This window comes from Rhineura floridana, chromosome 2 (genome assembly GCF_030035675.1).
Source record: "Rhineura floridana isolate rRhiFlo1 chromosome 2, rRhiFlo1.hap2, whole genome shotgun sequence".
In the NCBI taxonomy this organism is placed as follows: Eukaryota; Metazoa; Chordata; class Lepidosauria; order Squamata; family Rhineuridae; genus Rhineura; species Rhineura floridana.
Window position 1 is genome coordinate 193,882,915 of NC_084481.1, and position 24,765 is coordinate 193,907,679.

The 24,765-nt window shown below is 40.9% G+C and overlaps 1 protein-coding gene across 2 annotated transcripts in view; it reads right to left on the reverse strand.

Moving 5' to 3' along the window:
- The window catches only part of POMT2 (protein O-mannosyltransferase 2), a 48,990-nt gene that overhangs the window by 8,516 nt on the left and 15,709 nt on the right, over positions 1–24,765 (reverse strand). For both annotated transcript variants that reach the window (XM_061611830.1, XM_061611831.1), the window contains exons 9-20: positions 21,577–21,686; positions 19,612–19,678; positions 17,382–17,451; positions 16,759–16,837; positions 14,530–14,681; positions 6,631–6,722; positions 6,155–6,231; positions 4,016–4,087; positions 3,498–3,557; positions 3,245–3,350; positions 1,974–2,114; positions 990–1,104 (exon numbers count right to left, since the gene is read on the reverse strand). In XM_061611830.1, coding sequence (XP_061467814.1) covers positions 990–1,104; positions 1,974–2,114; positions 3,245–3,350; positions 3,498–3,557; positions 4,016–4,087; positions 6,155–6,231; positions 6,631–6,722; positions 14,530–14,681; positions 16,759–16,837; positions 17,382–17,451; positions 19,612–19,678; positions 21,577–21,686 — 1,141 coding nt within the window. The remainder of the gene's footprint in view (positions 1–989; positions 1,105–1,973; positions 2,115–3,244; positions 3,351–3,497; positions 3,558–4,015; positions 4,088–6,154; positions 6,232–6,630; positions 6,723–14,529; positions 14,682–16,758; positions 16,838–17,381; positions 17,452–19,611; positions 19,679–21,576; positions 21,687–24,765) is intronic.

The following is a 24,765-nucleotide window of genomic DNA, read 5'->3' on the forward strand; positions in this document are numbered from 1 at the left end:
CTCTTCAACATTTCTATTAATGACTTGGATGAGGAGGTACAGAGCATGCTTATCAAATTTGCAGATGATACAAAATTGGGGGGCATAGCTAATACCACGGAAGACAGAAACAAAAGTCAAAGGGACCTTGATAGGCTGGAGCATTGGGCTGAAAACAACAGAATGAAATTCAACAGGAATAAATGCAAAGTTCTACATTTAGGAAAAAGAAACCAAATGCTTGGTTATAAGATGGGGGATACTTGGCTCAGCAATACGATATGTGAGAAGGATCTTGGAATTGTCGTTGATCACAACCTGAATATGAGCCAACAGTGTGATGTGGCTGCAAAAAAGGCAAATGTTATATTAGGCTGCATTAACAGAAGTATAGTTTCCAAATCGCATGAAGTAATAGTTCCCCGCTATTCAGCACTGGTTAGGCCTCATCTTGAATACTGCATCCAGTTCTGGTCTCCGCACTTCAAAAAGGATGCAGACAAACTGGAACAAGTTCAGAGGAGGGCGACAAGGATGATCAGGGGACTGGAAACAAAGCCCTATGAGGAGAAACTGAAAGAACTGGGCATGTTTAGCCTGGAGAAGAGAAGACTGAGGGGAGATACGATAGCACTCTTCAAGTACATGAAAAGTTGTCACATAGAGGAGGGCCGGGATCTCTTCTCGATCGTCCCGGAGTGCAGGACACAGAATAATGGGTTCAAGTTGCAGGAACCCAGTTTTCGACTGGACATCAGGAAAAACTTCCTAGCTGTTAGAGCCATATGACAATGGAATCAATTACCTAGAGAGGTAGTGGGCTCTCCGACACTGGAGGCATTCAAGAGGCAGCTGGATAGCCATCTGTCAGGAATGCTTTGATTTGGATTCCTGCATTGCACAGGGGGTTGGACTTGATGTCCTTATAGGCACTTTCCAACTCTACTATTCTATGATTCTATGATTGTATCCCTCAAATGTGTGTTAACAGCTCAGGAATCAACTCTCACCTGTACATAGTGAGGAGAATCAACCCCATTATCCCATAATTATAAACCTTCCTAGTCTGGATGTTGGCTGACAGAGACCAAGCACAGAATTTCAGGAAGACATCCCATGTAATTCCTGATGGAGAAAAAGGAAAAGAGAGGTCAGCCAGGTACACCAGAATTAGAAATAATCCATGGAGAATTCAGTAATAATATCAATGCATATAGACACAGCCCAGAACCAACACATCAATTGAAGATATTTCCAATGGCAGAAAGCTAATATTCCTTATTTTACCAGACAACTTGGGCATTTGCATTAGTCCCTGCTGAAAGCAGCATTAGATGTTAAAAATCACATCTTGAACTTCTCATTATATTGCTACTACTGTCCTCTCCTTAAATTGTCGTCTCTTTCAAGAATAAAAAAAAGAAGAATCAAGCTAAGTTCAGAAATATGCTTTATTTTGCTAGACAGTGGATAGTAAGATGCAAAATGAAGTAAAATGGCAATTAAAAAAAGAAAAGCTACAACTATAGAACAGAATCTCCTAGTAAGAGGGATGGGAGTTTCAGACCGAAATTACTTTTTTAGCTCACCAATATCCTTAGCATAAACAGCAAAATATAAAACATTATAAACACAGACGATTTCACCAGCACTTTGGGGATATAAGTTTTTTTTACACAGACATCCTCATAATAAATCTCTGGGTAGGTCTTATATCCATGTTAAAAGATAAGGAAGTGATGAGAGTGGAGAATAAGATGCCCAACGCTACCTGGTAAGAAATGCCATTTGAATCCAAATCTCCCTGATTGACGTGTAGACCACATTGGTTTTACTGATGATAAAGATATAGTTTATTGAAGCAGCTTTCAAAGCATTAACCCTAAATCAACTATTAGTGAATGAAAATATGATAGTTGACACACATGCCTTTGCAAAACTCTCTTAATCTACCATGATTTTTAGATTCTGTTGTGTGTTGTGATCAAACTTACCTGTCAACATAGTAGAGAAAAGCATGGCAGGGAAGTAATGATGAAAATAGAGCACTCTGCCCATCATAAAGAAAGGAAAGTAATGGAGAAGCCATCCCAGCATAATCCTTCCTCCACCACGCAGCAGGACTTGAGAAAGCTCTGGAACACAACACACACATACACTTCTGAGGTCCTGATCACATTTCTTGAATTCTTCTCATCCCAAAGCATATAAACATTTGTTCATAAAGCTTCCAGCAGAGATCTTGCTTCATGGAGTGTATAAAATACTCTGATGAAGTTGTTGTCTGCGCAAAGACTTCTGATTTTGCAACAGTACCTCCTCTCCCTCTCCTCTGCAAATCTGATCCAGAAGTTGTGAGGTGTGGGGGGAGGAGAGGAAGTTCCATTGAGCAAGCAGAAATCGTTGTAAGAATAGGGCAATTTTATTAGATACAACCCAGTTTAGAGCTCTGGAGATAAGAGTACTGCTGTCATATGCTCAGAGAAATGTATTCACAACAAGCCAACCAGACTACATAGTAAATAACAAAAATCTACTTCCAGTATGTATGTTAGCAATTGATATACCTCCAAACCAGCATAGGTTAAGGACATTATTGGCACTTCACTGATCATCATGAAAAGCTAGATAAAAGAACTGTTTCTTCAGTTGATATCATGATCCCATGCAGAAACAAAGGAGGTCTCATGGATATTTGAACTAGTCAAGAAGCTCCCAAAAGGTTTAAAAAGAGCTTTCTGGTTAAGACCCACAGTACGAGACTTTCCATAAATCCTTTGTTGCTACTACACAATAAACCATTACTAATATCATTTATACAAATGAAAAGCCAATGTGCACAATAAAGAATAAGCACCAGCTAACAATTCTCTATTGGAGGTCACCGATTCATAGGGTCGCCGTAAGTCGTAATCGACTTGAAGGCACATAACACACACACAACTCTCAATGGCCCAGTAGATTACCCTTCAGCTGGCGATCAGGAAATTCAACAAACTTAACCTTCTTGTTCTATAGTGAATACCATTACAGAGAACTCCTCAACTGTTTGGAGCAGTTTTTGGGAGGCCCCAAACATGCAGCAAAGCTTCATTTGTGAGCCTTTAGACTCCACACACTGTTAACATGATCCTTTTGATACTACACTCAGTGTCCAATAGATGCTCTCACACACCCATCCACCCATGGGCAGTGAATGTTCCTGCAGCAGGAAGTCATAAAATATAAGAGGTTACAAACACAGGAAATAGGAAATTTACTTTACCTTTGTGCTCAGCTGTCAGCTGAACTCCCCTCTTCATGGCCACAGATACGAATATTGCCATCATGAGATACAATCCAATAGTGATTAGGTTCAGCCACCAGATCACCTGTGAGGAAAAGCCTTGCAAGTAGACAAAGATTCACAAAGGCACCATAAAACTATAGGGAGGGGAATGAGAGGAAATAGCTGGAGAGAAATGAGGAAGCCACTTATTCTAGGGAGGCCAACAGAACCAAAACCATATTCTTCTTACCGGGTTTCCTAGCAAATAAACCCTGTAGTCTGTTTCATTGACTCCAGAAAAACGCAGGCCCTATGAAGAAATTGATGACTGTCACCAGAAGTGATCAATGCAATTTTTATTCAGTCTACATTTTTACCTTAAGCCTGAGGTTTCCATAAGGGCCCTCTGTTACAAGAAGCGTCTCCAATACCCAAAAGTAGTTTAGTTTCTATAACCAGGTATTTTCAAGAATATACAGTATTTTATGAGCCTCATATTTTACATACTACCATTTCAGCCATCTACAGACTTTGATGTTTAACAGTCACACAACAGCAGTCCCTGTTTATTTAGGGGTCAATGAGTATTTAACATGTTTCCAAGTAGCAAGAACTACAAGAGGACAAAATGACTTGGTTTTGGGCAGAAGCCATTTAAACGAGCATTCTGAAAATTTACAGACACAGTTGAGGGCCAGGTCTTTGCAATGTTATCCTGAAAACATGTTCAAAAAGCTAGAGCCCCCAAAATCAGCTTTTCTGACATACCTGGTAATTGATAGGCCAGTGCCAGGGTTTAGATGTGACTTCATTCTCCTTTGGTTTGAGGCCGCTATTCCCCTAGAAGAAACATAAAGCTATATTCAGTAACCAGTTATGCTGCAAGATCTTTATACCTGCATTTACATATAGGCTCTTAAATGTAAATGGTGCATATAGGTAGTACCATGCTGGATCAGTCAAAAGGCCTATCTAGTCCAGCATCTTGTTTTACAAAGCCAACAAGCAAAACACAAGAGCAATAGTTCTCTCTCACTGTCATTCCCCAGCAAATGGTAATTCAGAGGCATGTTGCCTCTAAACTAGGTAGCCATCAAAAGTTGTATCTACTGACAGACTTATCCTCCACACTTGCATCTGCATCTGTTGTTGCAAAACTCTCCCACACTTCTAGACTACACTGATGGCAGAGAATTTCCTGAGGACAGATTCATATGCCATTTATATTAGGATGCTAGGCTTCCCTAGAATAGACTAGGCCCAAGTACCTATCCAAAGACTGCCACATCTCTGACAGACCTGGCTTCTTCTTAGAGAACCTTCTCTTGCATCTGGGAAATACCTTTTTCTAAGGCTGAACAGCAGAAGTTCCATCACCCAAACATTCAAAATTCTGAAAAAACAATACTGGTTCAAATCCGAGATTCTTGGCAGAAAAATCAGAGGAACACAAGCATGAGGTTCTGTGTTCACATGGCAGGGGGAGACACTGGGGGTCCATAGCTCCACAATAACCAAAACTAAACATGTTGCAAATATACCCAATCTTAATTTTATTCAGTGTGTATAGGAACACCTAAGATATTATTCTAACAAGGGCTCAGGGTATATATACCACTTATTTGTCACAATTCACAGGTTAACCATATCCTTCTAACCATGTAATCTCCTGATGGGAATAGCAGATTGTACACACACTCATGTTTACAAGAACCCTCTTTTTCCAAAATATTTTCTTCAAAGACATGTTTTCTCTAGACAGCCTCTGTCTCAGAGGGAACAGCAAGAGATGGTTATCTTCACCATAACCCTGTTTATGAGCTTCCCAGGGACACCAGTCAGACGACCACTGGAGGCAGAATGCTGGAACTGATGGACCTTTGGTCCAATTCAGGAAGGTAATACTTATTATATTAACAAGCATTTGCACAACAGCTAGTTTATGCGCGCACACACACACATCCAGTCATTCACTGTTATTTCCTGTCAAACATATTTATATTGCCCTCTAGTGGAGGCAGCCTAAAAACACACAACATAATTTGATACCACTATCAAAAGGGAAATGCTTCAGAAGCCTCCACAAATAGATGTCTACGGTTCTATATTGTAAACAATGTACATTAAAATGTCCCACAACATATAAACTCACCAGGTTTGCTTTCACTCTAGGAAAGAAAGTGTCTTTAGTTTAATTAAATGAAATGGTCCCAGAATCAGTGTGGGAAGCTTTGGGGTTTATTTCAGTAACTGCTTTTCAGAAAACGGAAGAAATATACATAATGTATTTTCCTTGTTAAGAATATCATAACATTATTGCTATGAGAGTTCATACTACATTTGTATTTTCACATCTGTTACATTTGACAGTTCCAGATAACTTTTACACATACACAAGCACAGTGTTTCTCAACATCTCAGGGAAATCAGATTCTCAGAATCAGGATGAAAAAGTTGGTAACTTTTGGGCTCAGTTGATGGTCTCAATTAGGGAGCAGCAAATGTCTGGACACAAAATTCCAGTAGGGTCCAGCTCTTCCTTTCAACCATGAGCTTTCTGAAATCTGTTTTTCTTCCTCCTCACCCATTTTTTTTGTTTACTTGTATCATAGTAATATCAATGGCATAAACTAAAATGTATCTTCCTTCAATTTTTGACAATGTCTTCTCCAATATTTGATGGATACCAGAGATACACAAAACGCCCTCCCCGAACACACAAGATGAACACACAAGATGTCTTGAGAACCCCACCACTAAGGGCTGAAGGCAAATCTCCTGTACCGAATAGTGTGCTTTCTGTTCCAGATATGACCCAAGTTGGCACAGTTACAACAGAAATGAAAGAAGTATTTCATTTTATCTACAGAGGGACAAACAATATGGAATCCAAGCCAATCTACCTACTCGGATCATAACCATGTGAGACTCCAGCAGAATCTCTGGAAAGGAAGGTTTCAGAACATCCAGGCTGATATTGGGCACTACAGAAAAGAAGACAGTTTAAAGTGGAATTTCATATGTTAATTACATCTGCTGATTAATTATACAGTCATTTCTTCTGCATTAAATTAGGTTCAATGTGGGTGGCATACCCTGGATGGTTAAAAAAAACCCCATGCAGCATTGTCCCCTGAATTGCCATCTTTCCCCAATCTCTGTGCACTAAAATGTCAGACTTGAATCATGACAGACTTCCTTGGGGATATGACCAAGACTAAGAAACATGCCCAAATTTCATCTTTGGAGAAATTATTCAGAAATTCCAATTCTCAATCTTTCGCCTCAACTGCTTTATAGTACATTCTCTCTTCAAAACTGACAAGCAATAGGAGGGGAAGTCTAAATATTTTCATGACAAAAAGGTACATTCAATCACATACATCTGGGATTGATGTGATCTTCAACATTCCAGAAAGAATTAGGAGACTCCTTCTGATATGGAGTGCAAGTGACTTCTACCTGCTCCCAGCCCCTGTGAAACAGGAACAGTCAGTAAGTCATCAAGAAAATCTTTGAACTTGTTCATCCCAACTTATTTATTACATTTATATCCCCCCCTTTCTCGCAGTAGAAGCCCAGGGCAGCAAAAAAGCCATCAAAACCACTTTAAAACATGACAAAAACTGACTTTAAAATATATTAAAACAAAACAACCATTACAAACATTAAAACAAAACATCTGTAAAAATCTTTAAACAAAAAGCTTTTAAAACATTTTTAAAAAAGGAGGTTTAAAATATATTAAAAAGCAATTTCAACACAGATGCAGACTGGGATAAGATCTCTACTTAAAAGGCTTGTTGAAAGAAGAAGGTCTTCAGTAGGCTCCGAAAAGATAACAGAGATGGCGCCTGTCTAGTATTTAAGGGGAGGGAATTCCAAAGGGTAGGTGCCACTACACTAAAGGTCCGTTTCCTATGTTCTGCAGACCTCCTGATAAGATGGTATCTGCAGGAGACTCTCACCTGCAGAGTGCAGTGATCAACTGGGTATATAAGGGAAAGACGGTGTTTCAGGTAACCTGGTCCCAAGATGTACAGGGCTTTGTACACCAAAACTAGAACCTTGAACTTACCCCGGTAGCTAATGGGCAGCCAGTGCAATTCTTTCAGCAGCGGGGTGACATGTTGGCGATACCCTGCCCCAGTGAGCAGTCTCGCTGCTGCATTTTGCACCAGCTTCCAGACCAACCTTCCAGCCACCAGACCAACCTCAAGGGCAGCCTCACATAGAGCGCATTACAGTGATCCAGTCTGGAAGTTACCAGTGCATGGAAAACAGTGGTTAGGCTATTCCAGTCCAGAGACGGCCACAGCAGTCTTACCAGCTGAAGCTGGTAAAAAGCCATCCTAGCCATTGAAGTCACCTGGGCCTGTAGTAACAAAGATGGAGCACTCCCCCCAGACCTGCTCTTTCAGAGGGTGTACGATCCTATCCAAAGCAGCCAACTGACCAATTATCCAAACTCGGGAACCACCAACCAACAGCGTCTCTGTCTTACTAGGATTCAGTTTATGGGCCCTCATCCAGCCCACCACCGAGTCCAGCCAGCAGTCCAGGGCTTGCATGGCCTCTCCCGATTCAGATGTTACACAGAAATAGAGTTCATCACACTGCTGACACCTTGCCCCAAATCTCCCAATGACCGCTCCCAAGGGCTTCATATAGATGTTAAACAGCATGGGAGGCGGCACCCCACAGTACAACTGCCAGGGGGCTGAAAGACAATCACCCAATGCTATTCTCTGAAAATGACATTGGAGATAGGATTAGAACCACTGTGAAACAGTGCCTCCAATACCCATCTCACCAAGTCGGCCCAGAAGGATACCATGGTCAATGGTATCAAAAGCCACTGAGAGATCAAGTAAGAACAACAGGGGAGCACGCCCCTTGTCCTCTCAATAAAGGTCATCCATCAGGGTGACCAAGGCCGATTCAATCCCATAACCAGGTCTGAATCCAGATTGGAATGGGTCAAGGTAATCTGTTTCAGCCAAGAGTACTGGCAATTGCTGTGCCACAATCCTCTCAATCACCTTCCCTAAGAAGTGGACACAGTAGGGCCCCGCTTTATGGCGTTCCACTAATACGGCGGCACCAGTGGGACGATCAGCTGTAGCATAGAGAGCTCCATGTGCCGTGCTCCAGCTGATTGCTGTCAGCTGGAGTGCGGTGGCTGGAGCTCCCCCCACTCCACCTGATTAGCTGGAGCGTGATCAGCTGGAGCACGGGGAGCTCACAGCTGGAATACAGTAGGGCCCTACTTTCCGGCGGTTTTTGCTTTTTGGCAGGGGCCTGCAATGGAACCTGCCGTATGAGTGGGGCCCTACTGTATTTGCAACCGGGTGGTAGTTGTCACAAACCAATATGTCCAGAGTGGGCTTTTTCAGGAGCGGTTGAATCACCACCTCTTTCAGGGTAGCTGGAACCACTCCCTCCTGAAACAATGCACTGACCAAATGCTGGATCCACGCGGTCAAACTGCCTCGACAAGCTTTAATAAGCCAAGAAGGGTAAGGGTCCAGAGGACACGTTGCTGCCTGCATCGTCGCAAGCATCTCATCCACGTCATCAGGCTACATCAACTGTAACTGCTCCCAAGAGGTTGTAGCAGAAGTTGCACTGGACACCTCACTGGGGACTACAGTAGATGTGGATGAGGCATCAAGACTGATATGGAGGCAAGCAACTTTACCCTCACAGTGCCTTGCAAACAATTCACAGTGGGCCTTGTCTAAAACGTTCCACCTAAAACTCCATTTCCAGGAGTTGATGTCAACAGACCCCTGACAATTGGGGAAAAGCTCCACTGGACAGCTATTTGAGGGTGCAATGGTGGCAGAGAAGTTGCATTCATATTCCTTGATCCTCTGCAACATACCTCTATATCACAGACCCTTGTGGTTTGTTTCTGTGTGAATTCTGAAAGGCCAATAAGGAAACCACAATTTAAGGAAATCAAATCTAATTACTGTTTTAATTGTTGAGCTGTTTTAATGGGTTTGTTTTATAATACATTTTAATTGTGGATGTTTATTTTATGTTTTTGATGAAATTGTTTGTGTGTATTTTAATTAGATGTGATTTTTGCCACTTATTTTACACTTGTAAACTGCTTATAAGCCATCTTGGCTAATGTGCAGTATATAAATTAATAAATCATCATCATCCAAGTTAGATAAGCACACACGTTTGTGTTCTAGTTCCGTAATTTAAAGATCTACATTTAAGCACAAATAGTAGCTTTATTTACACATGCACTGGACACCATCTTTTCTTTAAAAAAGAAAAAGCTATCTGGTTGGAATAGGCAATACACATCTGGCTCACAAGAATTTCAGTAACTCCAGGAACGGAGCTTAGTAATTTACATATCTGGCAGGAAGTCAAAAGTATGTACTACCCATTTCAAAAGAAGAATCACACACACATTTCGAAGGCATGGGAATAATTTTACATCTGTAAATCATGGTAAACGGATCTAGGACAGCCCACTAAAAGGAACAATTTGCTGTTAAGTGACAAACCTCCAATCCAGCAAAGGTAGAACTAAGAGCTCTGCCTACATAAGGGGTGTTCTAGAAAAAACCAAACCACACTCCCACCCCACTTCACTTATAAAATCTTTATGAGGCAACAAATTCCTTGTTTCTTGGGTTTATATATCTTTTAATCTATTTTAAAACTGGTTTATGTAAGTACAATGGTTCATAGTAGGTTGCTGGTTCCTGAAGAGAATGATCTGGAATGAAAGAGCACATTTTTTCATACTCAATTATCTCAATGATTTCAGGCTAACTAGCTTTCTGGCTAAAGGATATCCAGGACTGACAAGCCTTATGACTTCAGCCTCCTAAAGCAGATCTCTTTACATAAGCCTGAGGGCTGTGCAAGCATGTGCAAACACACACACTTCTTATTCAGAAGAGACTTTTGTTCCTCACACCTGGTCTTCACTGGCAACTTACACAACAGAGAATTCCATTTATCCTTTTTATCAAAAGCAGTTATATTATCTGTTCAAAACCTTATGAGAACCAGTAAACAAACTGAACATTTCCAGAGGAGATTTTTCTGTAATTACAAGGCTTTCGGTGCAGACAATTGCACAGCAATTAAAAAAAAAGAAATCATAAGCAGAATTACTAAGTAGCACTATGTAAAGAGAAAAATAAATAGTGCTAAAAGTCAACTGATACTTTTTATACTGGGAGAGGAGGGAGTAAGTTAATTTAAGGAAATTCACAGAAGTTTCCTATATTCTCTGCCCCTGCCACCTCACACGCATGATTCCACATCATTCAGGAATCCCCCTTCCCAACCTCTGGAGTAACTTTTGTGGGACGAAGATAGCTGCAGGGAGAAGGGAGCGGGAAGCTTTTCTTCTGTGAACTACCTTAAATGAACTTATCTTAGGATTCAAGCTAATGGCAAGGAATTTTATAGTACAGTATACAAACATATAAAAGACAGCAGAACGGAGAGGCAGAAGTTGAATATTTGGGCTTTGGCCAAAATACCCTGTTACTTTGTCCCAGTTCTTAATAAAGAGTATTATACCAAACAAGACTATGCTCAGGGAAGAACAGGCACATAGATATGGGACTATGAAAATTTATACAGAGAAGGCAGAAATAAAGCTGAGACCTCTTAATGTTTCATATGGGATGGCAAGAAATAGCCTCTATCAGATGCCCCCCAAAATTGAGAACACCTGGCACATGGTTTTTTGGTACGTTAGTTAATTGGGTAAGTGCAAAGAACTGAGGGAAACACCCTGAGATGACTGGAGAATAGTAATTGTTGGGCCTATATTCCAGTTAGAGAATAAGAGTGACCCAGGTAATCACAAGAGAACTACGAGTCTCTGCTGTGATGCAGCTGTAAATTAAATTCTTGTTAGGAAGAATAATAATTAGGAAACAAGTATTGTTTTTGCTGGGAAAAAAGGTTTTAACTAACGATTTATTGGTTCCCTTCTTGTATAAAGAATTGAACAGGCCAGATCTGGATTACCATGACCAGTTTTAGACACCCATAGTCAAAAAGAATGAATTCAATTTGGAACAAAGAAGAGCAATGTGCAACACAATCTTATGCAAGTTTACTCCAAAGAAAGTCCCAGTCTTCAATGGAGCTTACTTCTATGATGTGTGCACAAGAGAATTTGAGAAATGGAGATATTCTTTTATAAAGGCAAAATTTATTTATTTATTTTATGTCATTTCTATACCACTTTATATTATTTGGGAAACAAATCTCAAAGCGGTTTACAACCTAGATTAAAACATTGAACAAAACATCAGAAAATATTAAAAGAAAACATTACAAATTCAAGCCAAATATAAAAAACACATTCAAAATAGCATAATTAACAGAAAAATAGTATTCTCTTAAACATAAACATTATCAGTTAAGAATCAAATACAAAATATAAACTCCCAAAACAGCATCATTAGTTAATTAATTAAAACAACTATACTAAGAGCTGTACCCCCCAATAATCCCTCTCAAATATGTCCTTAACAGTCCTCCATGTCTAAATCCCACTCTGATTCATTCCCACAAACCATACAGAGAATCATTATGAGAACTTTTTTTTAGTACAAATACGTTAAAGAGAGGTAAATGACAGCATTCTACAAATATAAAGAGAAGAAAATGAGCTATTTAGGGTAAAGAACAGTATGTATCTAAAAACCAAAAGCTGCAAACTGGACACTAGCAAACTGAAGTTGGAAATTGGGAGATGATTCTCACTGGGTTCAAGAGTTGACTAGATTTATGTGTTAGAAGTGTGACAAGAGCAACTCCCATTTGGTCCCCTTTGCATGGGGAGAGAGCTAGAGTCCTCATAGCTGGTTAGGCTACCACTGACCTATGCTCATCTTTTCTGTCCAACTTAAGCTCCCAACTTAGTTAACTAGATAGAAGTAGCACTTTTCCTATTCAGTATGTATTTCTATTGATAAAGTAGTCTTTTCTTATTTTGAAACCAAGTCTAAGTCTGAGTGATTTAAAGCAAGGGAAAAACTCGCTTTCTCTCAGGTAAAATCACACCCATGTAGCACAGAGGGCTGAGCAAGCTACACTAGGCTAAATTCTGCTAATTTACTAAAACTCCTACTGGTCTACCAGCCATTGGAGAACCTAACATTATGAAGATTATCTTGCAATTTCTTTTTAGGGAATTTGGCTGCTGAGAGTCTGAAAGTCTGAGAGTCTGAGCTTCGTGAAGAAATCACTTTCCCCCCTTTTTTTAATGAGGTAAAGGTTTTGTTTTCTCTCACTCTCTCTCCGTATGAATATGAATCCACACTCTGGAAGGTAGTAAACTGTGCATACTATCTTGACTTGCTACTAGCAGCTGTAGTATATCCACAATAGGACTGGAGGTGGCTGAACTATCAGTCTAACTGCCACTTACATTCTGTCAAAACAAGGATAGATTTGAGAGGCAGGTCCTTATGTTTATACAGACACAGTGAACTGAAATTTAGTGAGTTTCTACTGGACAGTACAATGGACATTCTGTCTCACCCCATTGGACCAGAGTTGTGGCCTGATAAGAGGGGAGAATTCCACCCAAATTTAAAAAGACTGGCTGGATAAGAATTTTTGGGGCTCAGTGTTGAGAGATTCTTTGACAGTTTGTTAAGGTTACAAAGCTCTATGAAAGGCTGTGAGAGAGATGTGCTAACACTGCCTGCCAGTAGGTGGTGATAATAGGGCTTTCCCTTGGCTTTGATTCACCATTAAACTTAAGATGAGGACGACCCTGCTGGAGCATAAAAGGCAGGTCTCAAGACCACAGTTGTGAGAGTGGGGATGGTAAAGGAGACAGTCTTTCTGATCATGTCATCATGTGAAGAAGAAGAAGAAACTGGGAGATGAAGCAAGCAGCCATGCAAATGATGTTGTGGCTTGAGGAGGCTTGGGAAGCCTGAAGGGAGCCAAGAGCTGAAATCACTGGCTAGAGCTGAAGAAGGCCTGTGAGGGAGTAGGAGTATCCCTACGAGTTAGCCTTCATGGGAGCTTAGAATCCAAGGGTCAGCATGGACTGTGGAGTGCCTGAGGTAGGAGAGGTTGCTGTTGCCAGGTGAAGACTTCGGTAGGTGTCCAGGTTGAAGCCTGACCATCTTCAGAGCAGAAGAACCAAATGGAAGACTTCACAAGCATAGTCCTCTGTGCCAAGTGGTTAAGTTGGGTTGGAATGATTAGGGTAACTGCCTATTGGTTTAAATGGGGGTGGGAGGAAGTGAATCTCCCAGAACTATATTTTTTAAGTGACAGTAACATACTAACCTGGTGCAGTGAACAGTCCGCTTTAAAATACAAGTTAAGTTTTTTACATAGAAACCTCTCAGGCTAAGCATAAATATCCGTGTTTATTATTCATTAATAAAAAATAACATACATCTTACACCATTGTTTTACTTCAAAGTGGCCCCTGTACTGTTTCATATCATACTTTACTGACAGCTACCGGTGGGTGAGTGGAGGTTTATTATTAACTTATAATTTAAATATATGTGGCAGTAAGGAAAACATAGCTGAATGACTAAGTAAATGGGTGTAAGAGTTCAAGTGGAGTGGGAAAATAGTAGTTAATCCTTGACAGTTTGGTGATCTCAAGGCAGGATTATAGTAATAGCAGCTATAATCTTAACAATTGGCAGCAGCAGTGAGGGATAATGAATGACACAGTCAGAGAGAGAATACCCATATGCACCCAAATTAAATTTATTTTGGGAAGACTTTATGGATGGATTTTGATCATGCTTGGCTATTTGAAAGATAACCATATTTGGTACTAGAAAAGAATTCATTACCGTTCTGAACTGGCAGTGATTTAGTTGGTGAAAGGGTTCCATTATTATTACTACTACTATTATTATTATTTCAATTTCTTACCCGCCCTTTATCATAACATCCCAGGTAGGTTGCAGCAAATTAACAATACAATGTTAAAAACAGCTTAAAACAAATTACAGTCACATAGAATCTTAAGTGTCAAAGGCTGTAAAGAGGAAGTTTGCCTTTCTTGCAGGATGTGCCTTTGTTCACTCACATAAATAATTCCAAGCTCATGTACTGTAAGAGCCTTTCAGCCATGTGTTTGCTCTTTACACTGTGGACCCAAATGCACTGTATCACATATTGGGGGGGGGGGAACCAAGAGGCATGGGAGCTGGCTTGTCTTGGAGGTTAGTCTACAGGCCTTTCAGTCTCTTCAAAGTCAAGAATTCCATAAAACATAACTTCTGAATACTTACCATTTTGGTAATATCTTTCCAGTTGAACCCAAGATGCAGCCTGTAGCCAAGTGAATCAGCCGGATCTGACTACGTAGGACTTTGATACGCTTCCCAGCCTTTCTTCCCACAACCTCAATTCGCCAGAAATCATTGGAATCTCCAGTTCCATTCTATAAAATATACATACCAAGAAGACAGAGACAGAGAAGTAGGAAGAAGTGCTAATATGAATGGGAGAAAAACAGGCTTCTGAAGCTTCACGGCACTAGCAGTACTCATGAAGAGTTAATAAGATTGCTCAGCTTTGTGCTATCCAGGCATTAGCAGTATGTACTATGCCTGTATTTATGACGCAGGGAGGAGAGTAAAACCCATGGTTTGTATTCAACATAGCGCTAATCAGATTGTTCCACCAGCACAAAGTTTTTTCATTGTGCAATCAAACAATTCCCCCCTCTGCTCCCCCTGCACACCCCCTAAATCTGTTCTTGGGGTTCCCCCAAGCCTCCAGGCAGATTTGGGGATGGTGAGGGGGGAGGATGGGGAAGCTCATGTTATGCTAGCCCTTGTGCAACGTTTTAGCTGAATACTGCCCCAGAAAGTCTATGTTTTTGCCATTAAACACACACACACCACATGTGCTGTGTTAAAAAGCTACTCCTTTTGTCTATCCTGAATCTTTTAACATTCAGTTTCATTTGATGATTAGATTCTAGAGGGAGGGAAAACTCCCTACCCACTTTCTCCACACTATGTATAATGTGTCCTCCCTTACTCGCCTTTTTATAAACTGACAATTCCCAAACGTTGTAGCCTTTGTTCATAAGGGAGTTGCTCCAGCCTCCTTGATCTCTCTTGGTTTATTAGCCAAGGTTGGTCCTATGGTTACAGATTTGGTTAAGGAGGAGAGACTTTAACCACAATTCCATGTTCAGACAACATGCTAAGCCAAACCTTGGGATGAGAAACTTCCAGCATCCAGGCCCCCCAAGGGCTCCAATTTGGCTGTTGAGGCCATTTCCCTCAAATCATGCCCACCAACTGATGTCACTAATGATGTCAGCTGACAGATGGATGACAGGATTTAATCCTGTACAAGATCGCACGGCCAGGCAGGCAGGATTTAATCCCTACTTACTAGCTAAGTGGGGAGTAAAGCCCTGTATGGGTGTGTCGGAGAGCTCCCTGTAGGAACTCCCTGAGTTGTAACCACCCCTGCCACATTGGCTGATGTGAAGGGAAAGCAATCCTGCTTGGTCCAGGAGTGCAAGAAGCAATCTTTAAAGGGCCAGGGGAGACTGCTTCAAAGAGCACTGAAAAACAAGCGCTGCTTTTTCATCATTGCGTGACAGTGCAGTCCCTGCCAGAGCCAATGTCTGGAAACAGACATCGGCTCTGGCACAGACTGCACTGTTACACAGCGCTAAAGAAAAAATGGGTCTGCTTGCTTTTTGGAGGTTGAAGGGATCCCTTTCAAGTTCTGATTGCAGACCTTGAAAGGAGGGGCACGGGACAGACTTTGCAAGTGCAAGAGGTTTTGACAGGTGGGCAGAGGCAACCCACCTGTCAATCACCTGACACCATTGTGATGTTATGTCATTGACAGGTGTATGGTCCTGCCCTCCTGTCAAGATTTGCCCATGGGGCAGGGCCAGATAAAGATCTGGCCCCAGAACCAGCAAGATTCCCCACCCCTGCAATAAGCCATAGTTATGTGCAAAACAGGCCAATATTTTTGTTGTACTTTTTTCCTCTCCTTTTTAGGGCTAAGATACTGCTCTCCCCACCCCCAATCTTTACTGCACTTTTGGATTAGAAAGTTACACAGACAACTGAAAAGATTTATACCAATACACTTTCACCTCATAAGAATGAAAAAAAAAAAGGTCATAATAAGTGCAGGACAGAATACGAATCAGTAAAGCTTTTTAAAGAGTCTTAATTCCCTGTTGTCTAGCTCTGCTATAGGTGGGGTTGAACATAAAATGTGCTTTTGTATTAAATGTTGTGGCAATGCAGTTTGTTAGGGGATGTGCTACAGTCAGTATTTTCCTTTAATCTTAAAAGTTTCACATAGTAGTTTCATTACTATGAGCCAAAAAGTGTACTGCAACCTCCTGTTCTTCAATAAATAATCACAGATTTTGAACAGCTTAAAGGAAGAAAACCCCAAGGAGAAGTAACCTTTTGTTCTAGGAATATATTCCAAATGGCAGGCATAATCAAGTATTCTCTTTGTTCACTTACTATGCCATACCCAGTGACCTGAAGATGCTTTCTTGTCAAGGGGGCTTCATGCTGATGACTATGCAGGTTTCTAGAAGTCCTAAAGTTACAATAAAATCACATTGTGTGCTTGGGACAGTTTCAACATTGAACATCTATTTCAGTAAAAAAAACAAAACCTCACTTCAAACACTTTCAATCATCTTTAACACAGCTGACTACAGTAGCAATACAGTGATGGTTTGCCAAATATGTATCTGCCAACATTTGAATGTCAAGATTACTATTTACAATGAGATGGCACATTCTCTCTCATGGCAACAGATTCCAGGAGTAGTAGGTATGTTAGTCTCACAAAACAAAAACAACAGCATCTAATGGTACTTTAAAGACTAACGGGGATCCATGGCTTCATCTAGGTTGGTCCTAAGAAAGCTCTTAAGTTTAAATATGTGGATGTATGCAAAGGAAGCTTTCCAGAATACATTTGAAGTACACAGAAGAAACTGTCATTAGTAACCAGTAGATCAAGGCCTGATTTAACCAAGGTGTAGTTACTGGCAGACCAGGACACAGACTATCATACTCAACTAGAATTGCTACTTCAGGTCTTTAGCATTTCTTCCATTTCCTAAACAGCTTACTCTTTGTGTTCCAAGCGGATAACATCTCCATGCCTCACAAACTCCACGGTGAAGGAAGGGTCTGAATGATCTGGTGAAAGAGAAAAAGTCACAGCATGAGATCTGAAGCAGATGGAGAAGACGTAAGAATGACAATATCAAATAAACTAGGAAAGCATCACAAAAATATAGTCTTTCCAACATCTATGCTTTAAATGCAGAAATACTAAATAGTCTAGATGACTTTCTATCGTCTTCATGATAAAAAGCTTCTCTAACCATGAACAAAATGTATTGCCAGTGGGACTGTAGAAAGAGTGCCAGGGGATGTTAAGTATTAGAAAAACAACAAAATTCTTGAATATTCAAAATTGCAGACCACAAACCAGCAAGTTGAACATGAAGCTATGTTCAGCACTAAGTACAAATTTCCTTTTGAAATAATTCATTTTGATTTGATCAGTCTTTTCCTCAGACTGAATACAAACTTGAATCCAGTTGCCTTGTATCCGTACCTCTATAGAAAAGGGATAAATACAATCAATTAAATTTTGCATTAATTTGTTTCAGTTTGAAAGTACCTAAGGGCGCAATCCACCTGGCAGATACACCAGGCTGAGGGGCTTCAGGATGTGGTGGAGCTGTAGGAGGAGGAGGAAGGGTGTTGGTGTCGCCAGGTGCCACCAGCAGAGGTCCCCTGCTAGGTGCAGCCATAGCACAGCTCAGCTCAGCCAAGACCGGCACAAGTGGAGCCAGCAGAAAATCTGAAGGGGCATTCTAGGGGTGAAACTGAAGGGAGGTGGACTTCTGCTGTATCCTGAGCCTGTTCGTTCCTCCATCCCAGCAGCCGATACACTGGAAAACGGGTGGTGGAAGGAAATATGCTTTTTGTTTACTTCTGCTGCACCCTACTGGCACAGCCAGTGTCCTCCACTCCCACCATCGCCTGAACAGAGGTTGGATATGGTGGCCCCTTCTACCAGCTCCACTGCCACCAGTCTCCTACGAGTTGGATTGCACCATAAATCATCTAATAAACTAATGAAAGAGCAGTCAGCAGAGATAAATCTGGGTGTCTCCCAGGAGAGTATAAAGTTGTAGTTGTACCACAGGATTAGATCAAGAGGGAATGCATCTTATTTGACACTGTGGAATTGGCCAACCTTGCCACTGTCTGAAAACACAACCCCAAATGTTTATCCAACTCAGCTATGTTGTCTTCACCAGTACAAGTCACAAAAAGAGGCTTTTTGCCTTCTACCACTAATGGACTTGCAACCTGCTCAGAGCCTCTGCTGTAAAAGTAAGCAAAGCTGGAAGGAGAGAAGCTAGATATCCAGCTGATTAAACAACAACAACTGCACAATGCTCCCCAAACAAGGGACCAAATCTACTATCTCTCAAATCTCATTTGCCACTATTTATTATTTATTTTTATTTTATTTATTAAATTTCTTTACCACCCTTCGTCAAGAAACCCCAGGGTGATTTACAACATAGAAACAAACAATATATGTCACTACATAACATAGTATCTATATAATACAATTAAAGCAATTACAATAAGAAGAAATACATAATAAACTATGAAGTCTCACCTTCAAAGTGTAACCCTGAGTTTTGACAACTGAAATGTGTGTGTGGGAGGATGTTTTGGAAGAAATGCAGCTTTAAAAATTGAGAGACACTATTTTCCTACTTCAAATTACCCCCTGTAGCGATTCATATACACATCTGTGATCTGGAGCAATGAAATGGTGGAAGGCTTACACCAGCCCTAGATATTACACTAGATAAGGAAGTGGCTAGGGTGCCCCTCTGAGGCAGTTTTCAGAAGACTTGCAAAGGAGAACCAAGATACAGAACTAGATTCTATGTTTTGGCACCCTGATAGAACAGGCAAGCCCACAGGACCTGAGAACATGTAACTGCTACCATTCTTCTTGCATCCTTAATCACAAAGAAGACAGAGAGTGATGTCCACACACTCTGTTCTCCAGAACACAAGCGAAAAATACACCTTTAGTGAGAAAGAGATGAACCACTGGCAAAGAGGGACTCTGAATAAACTGCCTCACAGGGGATGCAGCTTTATAGAACAGGGGAGGAAAAACAATGTATACTGCTTGGAACACCTTGGAAAGGCAGAATATAAATGCAACAAATAAATAATCAAACAGGTATCAGGGAAACTACTGATCTGCAAGAAAGAAAAAATGAATTACATAATCCACTCTTATTCTCAATTTACCTGTGTTCAAGTTGTGCTTCTTTATAATCCACAAGTTATTCAAGTCCTTGTGTAAATATGCAGTGACCTAAGAACACAGAGTAGTCATTACATTACATCCCTTCAAACACACTAGGGTCCAGCCATCAACAAGCCACACTTTGTGCATTCACTATTGACAAATGCAATGCTGTACCTTTCTAAACAAACCAGATTTGCAACCAATGCATTAAAAAGTAATTAGTTTGTTTTGTTATTGCATAGCTACTTCTTTTCTAATTTATTGCATTTTAAAATGCATTTTTGTAAGTGTCTTTTGTATTACGACTTTCCAAACTAGCCTCATAGGAATCCATCTCCCAATCCATCCACTGACTTTGTGGATGTTTTCTTTCCATCCTGTGATACTTAACCCCCTAATTTACGAGCTACTTTTTGTTAGTATAGCTTCTTGCATTACTGTGTTGCATACACCAAAATGATAAAACACAGTATTTACAATCATCACTAATGAAGTAAGTTCTATTTGAATTAAGAAAGGTATAGAACTAGGAATCTATATTGTCAAAGTCTGGGAGAGGGAGCCATGCTCACTGCCTTAGTCCTCACCCATACTGTGTTAGTCTTACAGCAGTAAGTGTTCATTAAGTAGTACTAGGGTTCTATTACGTTGTCTTTTAAAGATTTCATTCTGAAACCTGAACACCTAGGGCCCATGACCACTGCCATACAAAGGAAGTGCTTTCATAGAAGCCTTGTATTCAATGATTGTGTGAACTACACCAGCTCTGTACCTAAACAAGTGGTATTAGGAACCACAGAAAAGTCCTACATAATCCAGCTTCCTGCTTCCCACAATGGACAACCAGGTGTCTCTGGGAAGCTCACAACTAGGACATGAGCACAATAGCCTTTTCCTGCTATTGCTCCCAAGTGACTGGTATTCACAGGCATACTACCATCATGACTAGTAGTTACTGATCATTCTAACAGATCTCTTAAAACATCACACCAACTTTCAGGCCTCAAAGATGCTTTAGATACCCACAGCAGTGAGAAAGTAATAGAGGAATACAAAACAACCGTTATTTGTATTAAGAGGACATGCCAGAGCTGAAATTGCACAGGATTCAGACAGGGTTTGACTTATAAGCCCGTTAGAAGAATTTCTGCAAGGCACTCCTGTATCTGAAAACATAACACAGAAAACACCTTCTAAAGCAAAAGTGCATGCATTGTTGTTATTACATGCCTTCAAGTCAATTATGACTTATAGTGACCCTATGAATCAGTGACCACCAATAGCATCTGTTATAAACCACCCTATTCAGATCTTGTGAGTTCAGGTCTGTAGCTTCCTTTCACCCATTCTACCCTTTTTGTTGTCCTCTTCTATTTCTATACAATAACTATTGTAATAGTTCTCTTTGTCCCTAGGTACTAGTCACTGTATTGTTGCATTTAGGGTTCGAACAGTGTTTCTATCTCTTTTTGCTTTTGCTTTCCTTCTCTCTTCAATCATTTTAAGAGTTTCTTCAGTCATCCATTGAGGTCTTTCTCTCTTTTTAACTGGAGGTATTGTCTTTTTGCATTCTTCCCTGCTAATGTCTCTGACTTTATTCCATTGTTCTGGTTCTCTGTCAACTAAGTTTAAAGCCTCAAATCTTGATCTTTATATTCTTCTGGGATATTTAAATTGTATTATGGCATTATAATTGCTTTGTTGTTCTTCTTTAGCTTTACTCTCATTTTCTGTATTACCAGTTCATGTTCTGTACCGCAGTCTGCTCCTGGTCTTGTTTTAACAGAAAGTATGGAACTTCTCCACTAGGAATTGTAGGAAAATGGGGCTTAGGAGATAGAAATGAAGGAGGAGAAAGACTTATTGAATTCTGTGAAGTGCATGCATACCCCCCACAATATTTTAGTTGCACAAATGACTTATGGCAATACTAGCAAAGCGTGACTTTCTAACATTTCACTGACCTGCTGCTGCCGTGCCCCCACACCCTCAGGATACAGATGCCAGTGTGAATGAAGGTATCCCCCTGCCATACGAAGGTTTTTCATTGTTATCACAGAGCCATATGCCAAGTCTAAAGGAAGAGAACAATGGCTTAAGACAAGACAGTATTGTACGCTGAATACAAATCAACATACTGGCACCTGTATAATGGAAACGCTTAGATAAAACCAGCCACATCGGTATGGATAGTCAGTCATTAATCATGCCTGAGATTCTAGTGTGTCATGAAACTGCTGCCCCTTACAGAACCATCATTAAATTGCCATGATGGTTTGATGTGAGTGCAGTTGCTACTTCCAGATAACTTTAACCTTCCCTGCCTTGCAAAAAAACAAGCAAACTGTAGTGTCATTTACCATCATTTGCAAAATCCATTGGGAAATCATATCTCAACAAATATAGAAGCAGCAATTCAAAGGAGAGATGAAGATTCTAGCAAAAAACATTTACTTAGTTATTTCCTAAAAGTCTACCCAAACCTTTAGGCTTAGTTATTTCATAATATTTATTTTATTTATTTTGTTCAATTTTTATACCGCCCAAAGCCCAAAGGTGCACAGCATAAAGTTATTACAACTATAAAGTACAATAAAATCACAATAAAAACATCAAAACATACATTTCAAACATTCAACATCCTAAAACATTATTAGCTACAAGTGAAATATATTAAAATAAGTTCAAGTATTAAAAATATTAAGAATATTAAAATGCCTGGGAGAATAAAAAAGTTTTGCCCTGCCGCCGGAAAGACAAAAGAGTGGGCGCCAGGCTCACCTCGTCGGGGAAACTGTTCCATAATTCGGGGGCCACCACTGAAAAGGCCCTAGATCTCGTTGCAACCCTCCGAGCCTCTCTGTGGGTCGGAACTCGGAGGAGGGCCTTTGATGTTGAACGTAGTGAGCGGGTAGGTTCGTATCGGGAGAGGCGTTCCGCCAGGTACTGTGGTCCCGCACCGTGTAAGGCTTTATAAGTCAAAACTAGCACTTTAAATCTAGCCCGGAAACAAATAGGCAGCCAGTGCAAACGCGCCAGAACAGGTGTAATATGCGCGGACCGCCTGGTCTTCGTCAGCAGTCTGGCTGCAGCATTATAATAGTCCACCCAAGCCTCTAGGTTTAGGGAGGTAACCACATTAAAAAAATATAACCCTCTTCATTTATTAAATGAAATAATACAATAATGTGTAGTAGTGCTTGGGGAACATTGCTCGACACCGTGGGTTCTCCAATGTGGAGTCCCACAGGGGTCAGTTCTGTCTCCCATGCTTTTCAACATCTACATGAAGCCGTTGGGTGCGGTCATCAGGAGTTTTGGAGTGCGTTGCCATCAGTACGCTGATGACACGCAACTCTACTTCTCCTTTTCATCTCCTTCAGGTGACGCTGTCAATGTGCTGAACCGTTGCCTGGCCGCAATAATGGACTGGATGAGAGCTAACAAACTGAGGCTCAATCCAGACAAGACTGAGATGCTGCTGGTGCGTGGTTTCTCTGATCAGGTGGTGGATATACACCCTGTCCTGGACGGGGTTACACTCCCCCTAAAGGAACGGGTTCGTAGTCTGGGAGTCTTTTTAGATCCTTCCCTGTCACTCGAGGCTCAAGTAGCCTCTGTGGCACGGAACGCATTCTACCAACTTCGGTTGGTAGCCCAGCTACATCCCTACCTGAGCAGGGAGGACCTCACATCAGTTGTACAGGCTCTGGTAACCTCGCGATTGGATTACTGCAATGCGCTCTACGTAGGGCTGCCTCTGAAGACCGTTCGGAAGCTACAGCTCATGCAAAACGCGGCAGCCAGACTGATAACGTGGACCAAGCGGTCCGAACACATAACACCAGTTCTGGCTCGCTTGCACTGGCTTCCAATATGCTTCCGGGCCAGATTCAAAGTGCTGGTTTTAACCTATAAAGCCTTATACGGCGTGGGACCACAATACCTGCTGGAACGCCTCTCCCGATATGAACCTGCCCGTACACTACGTTCTACATCGAAGGCCCTCCTCCGAGTTCCGACTCATAGAGAAGCTCGGAGGGTGGTAACAAGAACTAGGGCCTTCTCAGTGGTGGCCCCCGAACTGTGGAACAGTCTCCCCGATGAGGTGCGCTTGGCGCCGACATTACTATATTTTCGGCGCCAAGTCAAAATCTTCCTCTTTTCTAAGGCATTTTAATCTAACTTAATCTAGTTTTAACATGTGCTGTAACTGTTTTTAGTTTTCTTACTTTCTTATATTTTTGTTGTATTTTATTATGGGATTTTATTGTATATATTTGTATTTCTTTGTTGTCCACCGCCCAGAGAGCTATGCTAGTGGGGCGGTATAAAAATTTAACAAATAAATAAATAAGAGATATGGCCAACTTTTCCTGAAATTACATCAGAAACCCACACACTCCACCTGTCCCCAAATATTCCTGTTGATTTCTGCATTTTAAATCATGTTTCTTATTCTTTTTAGTTGTTTTGCTTTTTCTTCCTGCTGTGGTTAAAAAAACCACAAATAACTACAGAAGAAACATATTGATCACTCACAGGCTGAAGTGGAGGAGGTGCAGTGACAACAAACTATCCACACCCAACTATAATCTCTGCGGCATGGGTACACAGTAGGGCTTCCCATTTCCCCTAAACTCTGTTAACTGTACTGTGAGATGAGAGATCCAAACTGCCTCAAGTTAAATAACCAAGCACCATATCACTATTTTTCATGTAACCAGAGGGTAGGCTCTGGTAACATACCTGTTAGGCAACAGTCTCACAAGAGCAAGCCGCCTGGCATGGGCATTCTCTATCAAAGTAAATATGCCAGTTGGGAGGCCGCTGTGACTGCTGATTCAAGGTGACACATATTTACACACTAAATGGTTTCAGACACAGCCTGCTAGTTTAGTTTAGCAGTTTAGAATTTCTCCATAATGGTGCTTAGAACTGCAACTAGTTTTAATCCAATAAAGTAGTGTGTAATTATAAGTTACCTTTTTTTGCATCTTTGAGGACCCACCCACTCACTGCATTTTATATGCTTCCATCACACTGTGCTCAGTTCTAAACTCTCCACTGCCAATCACTAGTGACAAAGGTCAAAATAATTCCAAGGTGGATCATGTCACCATTCCAAACACATTAAACGGCACATATAAAAG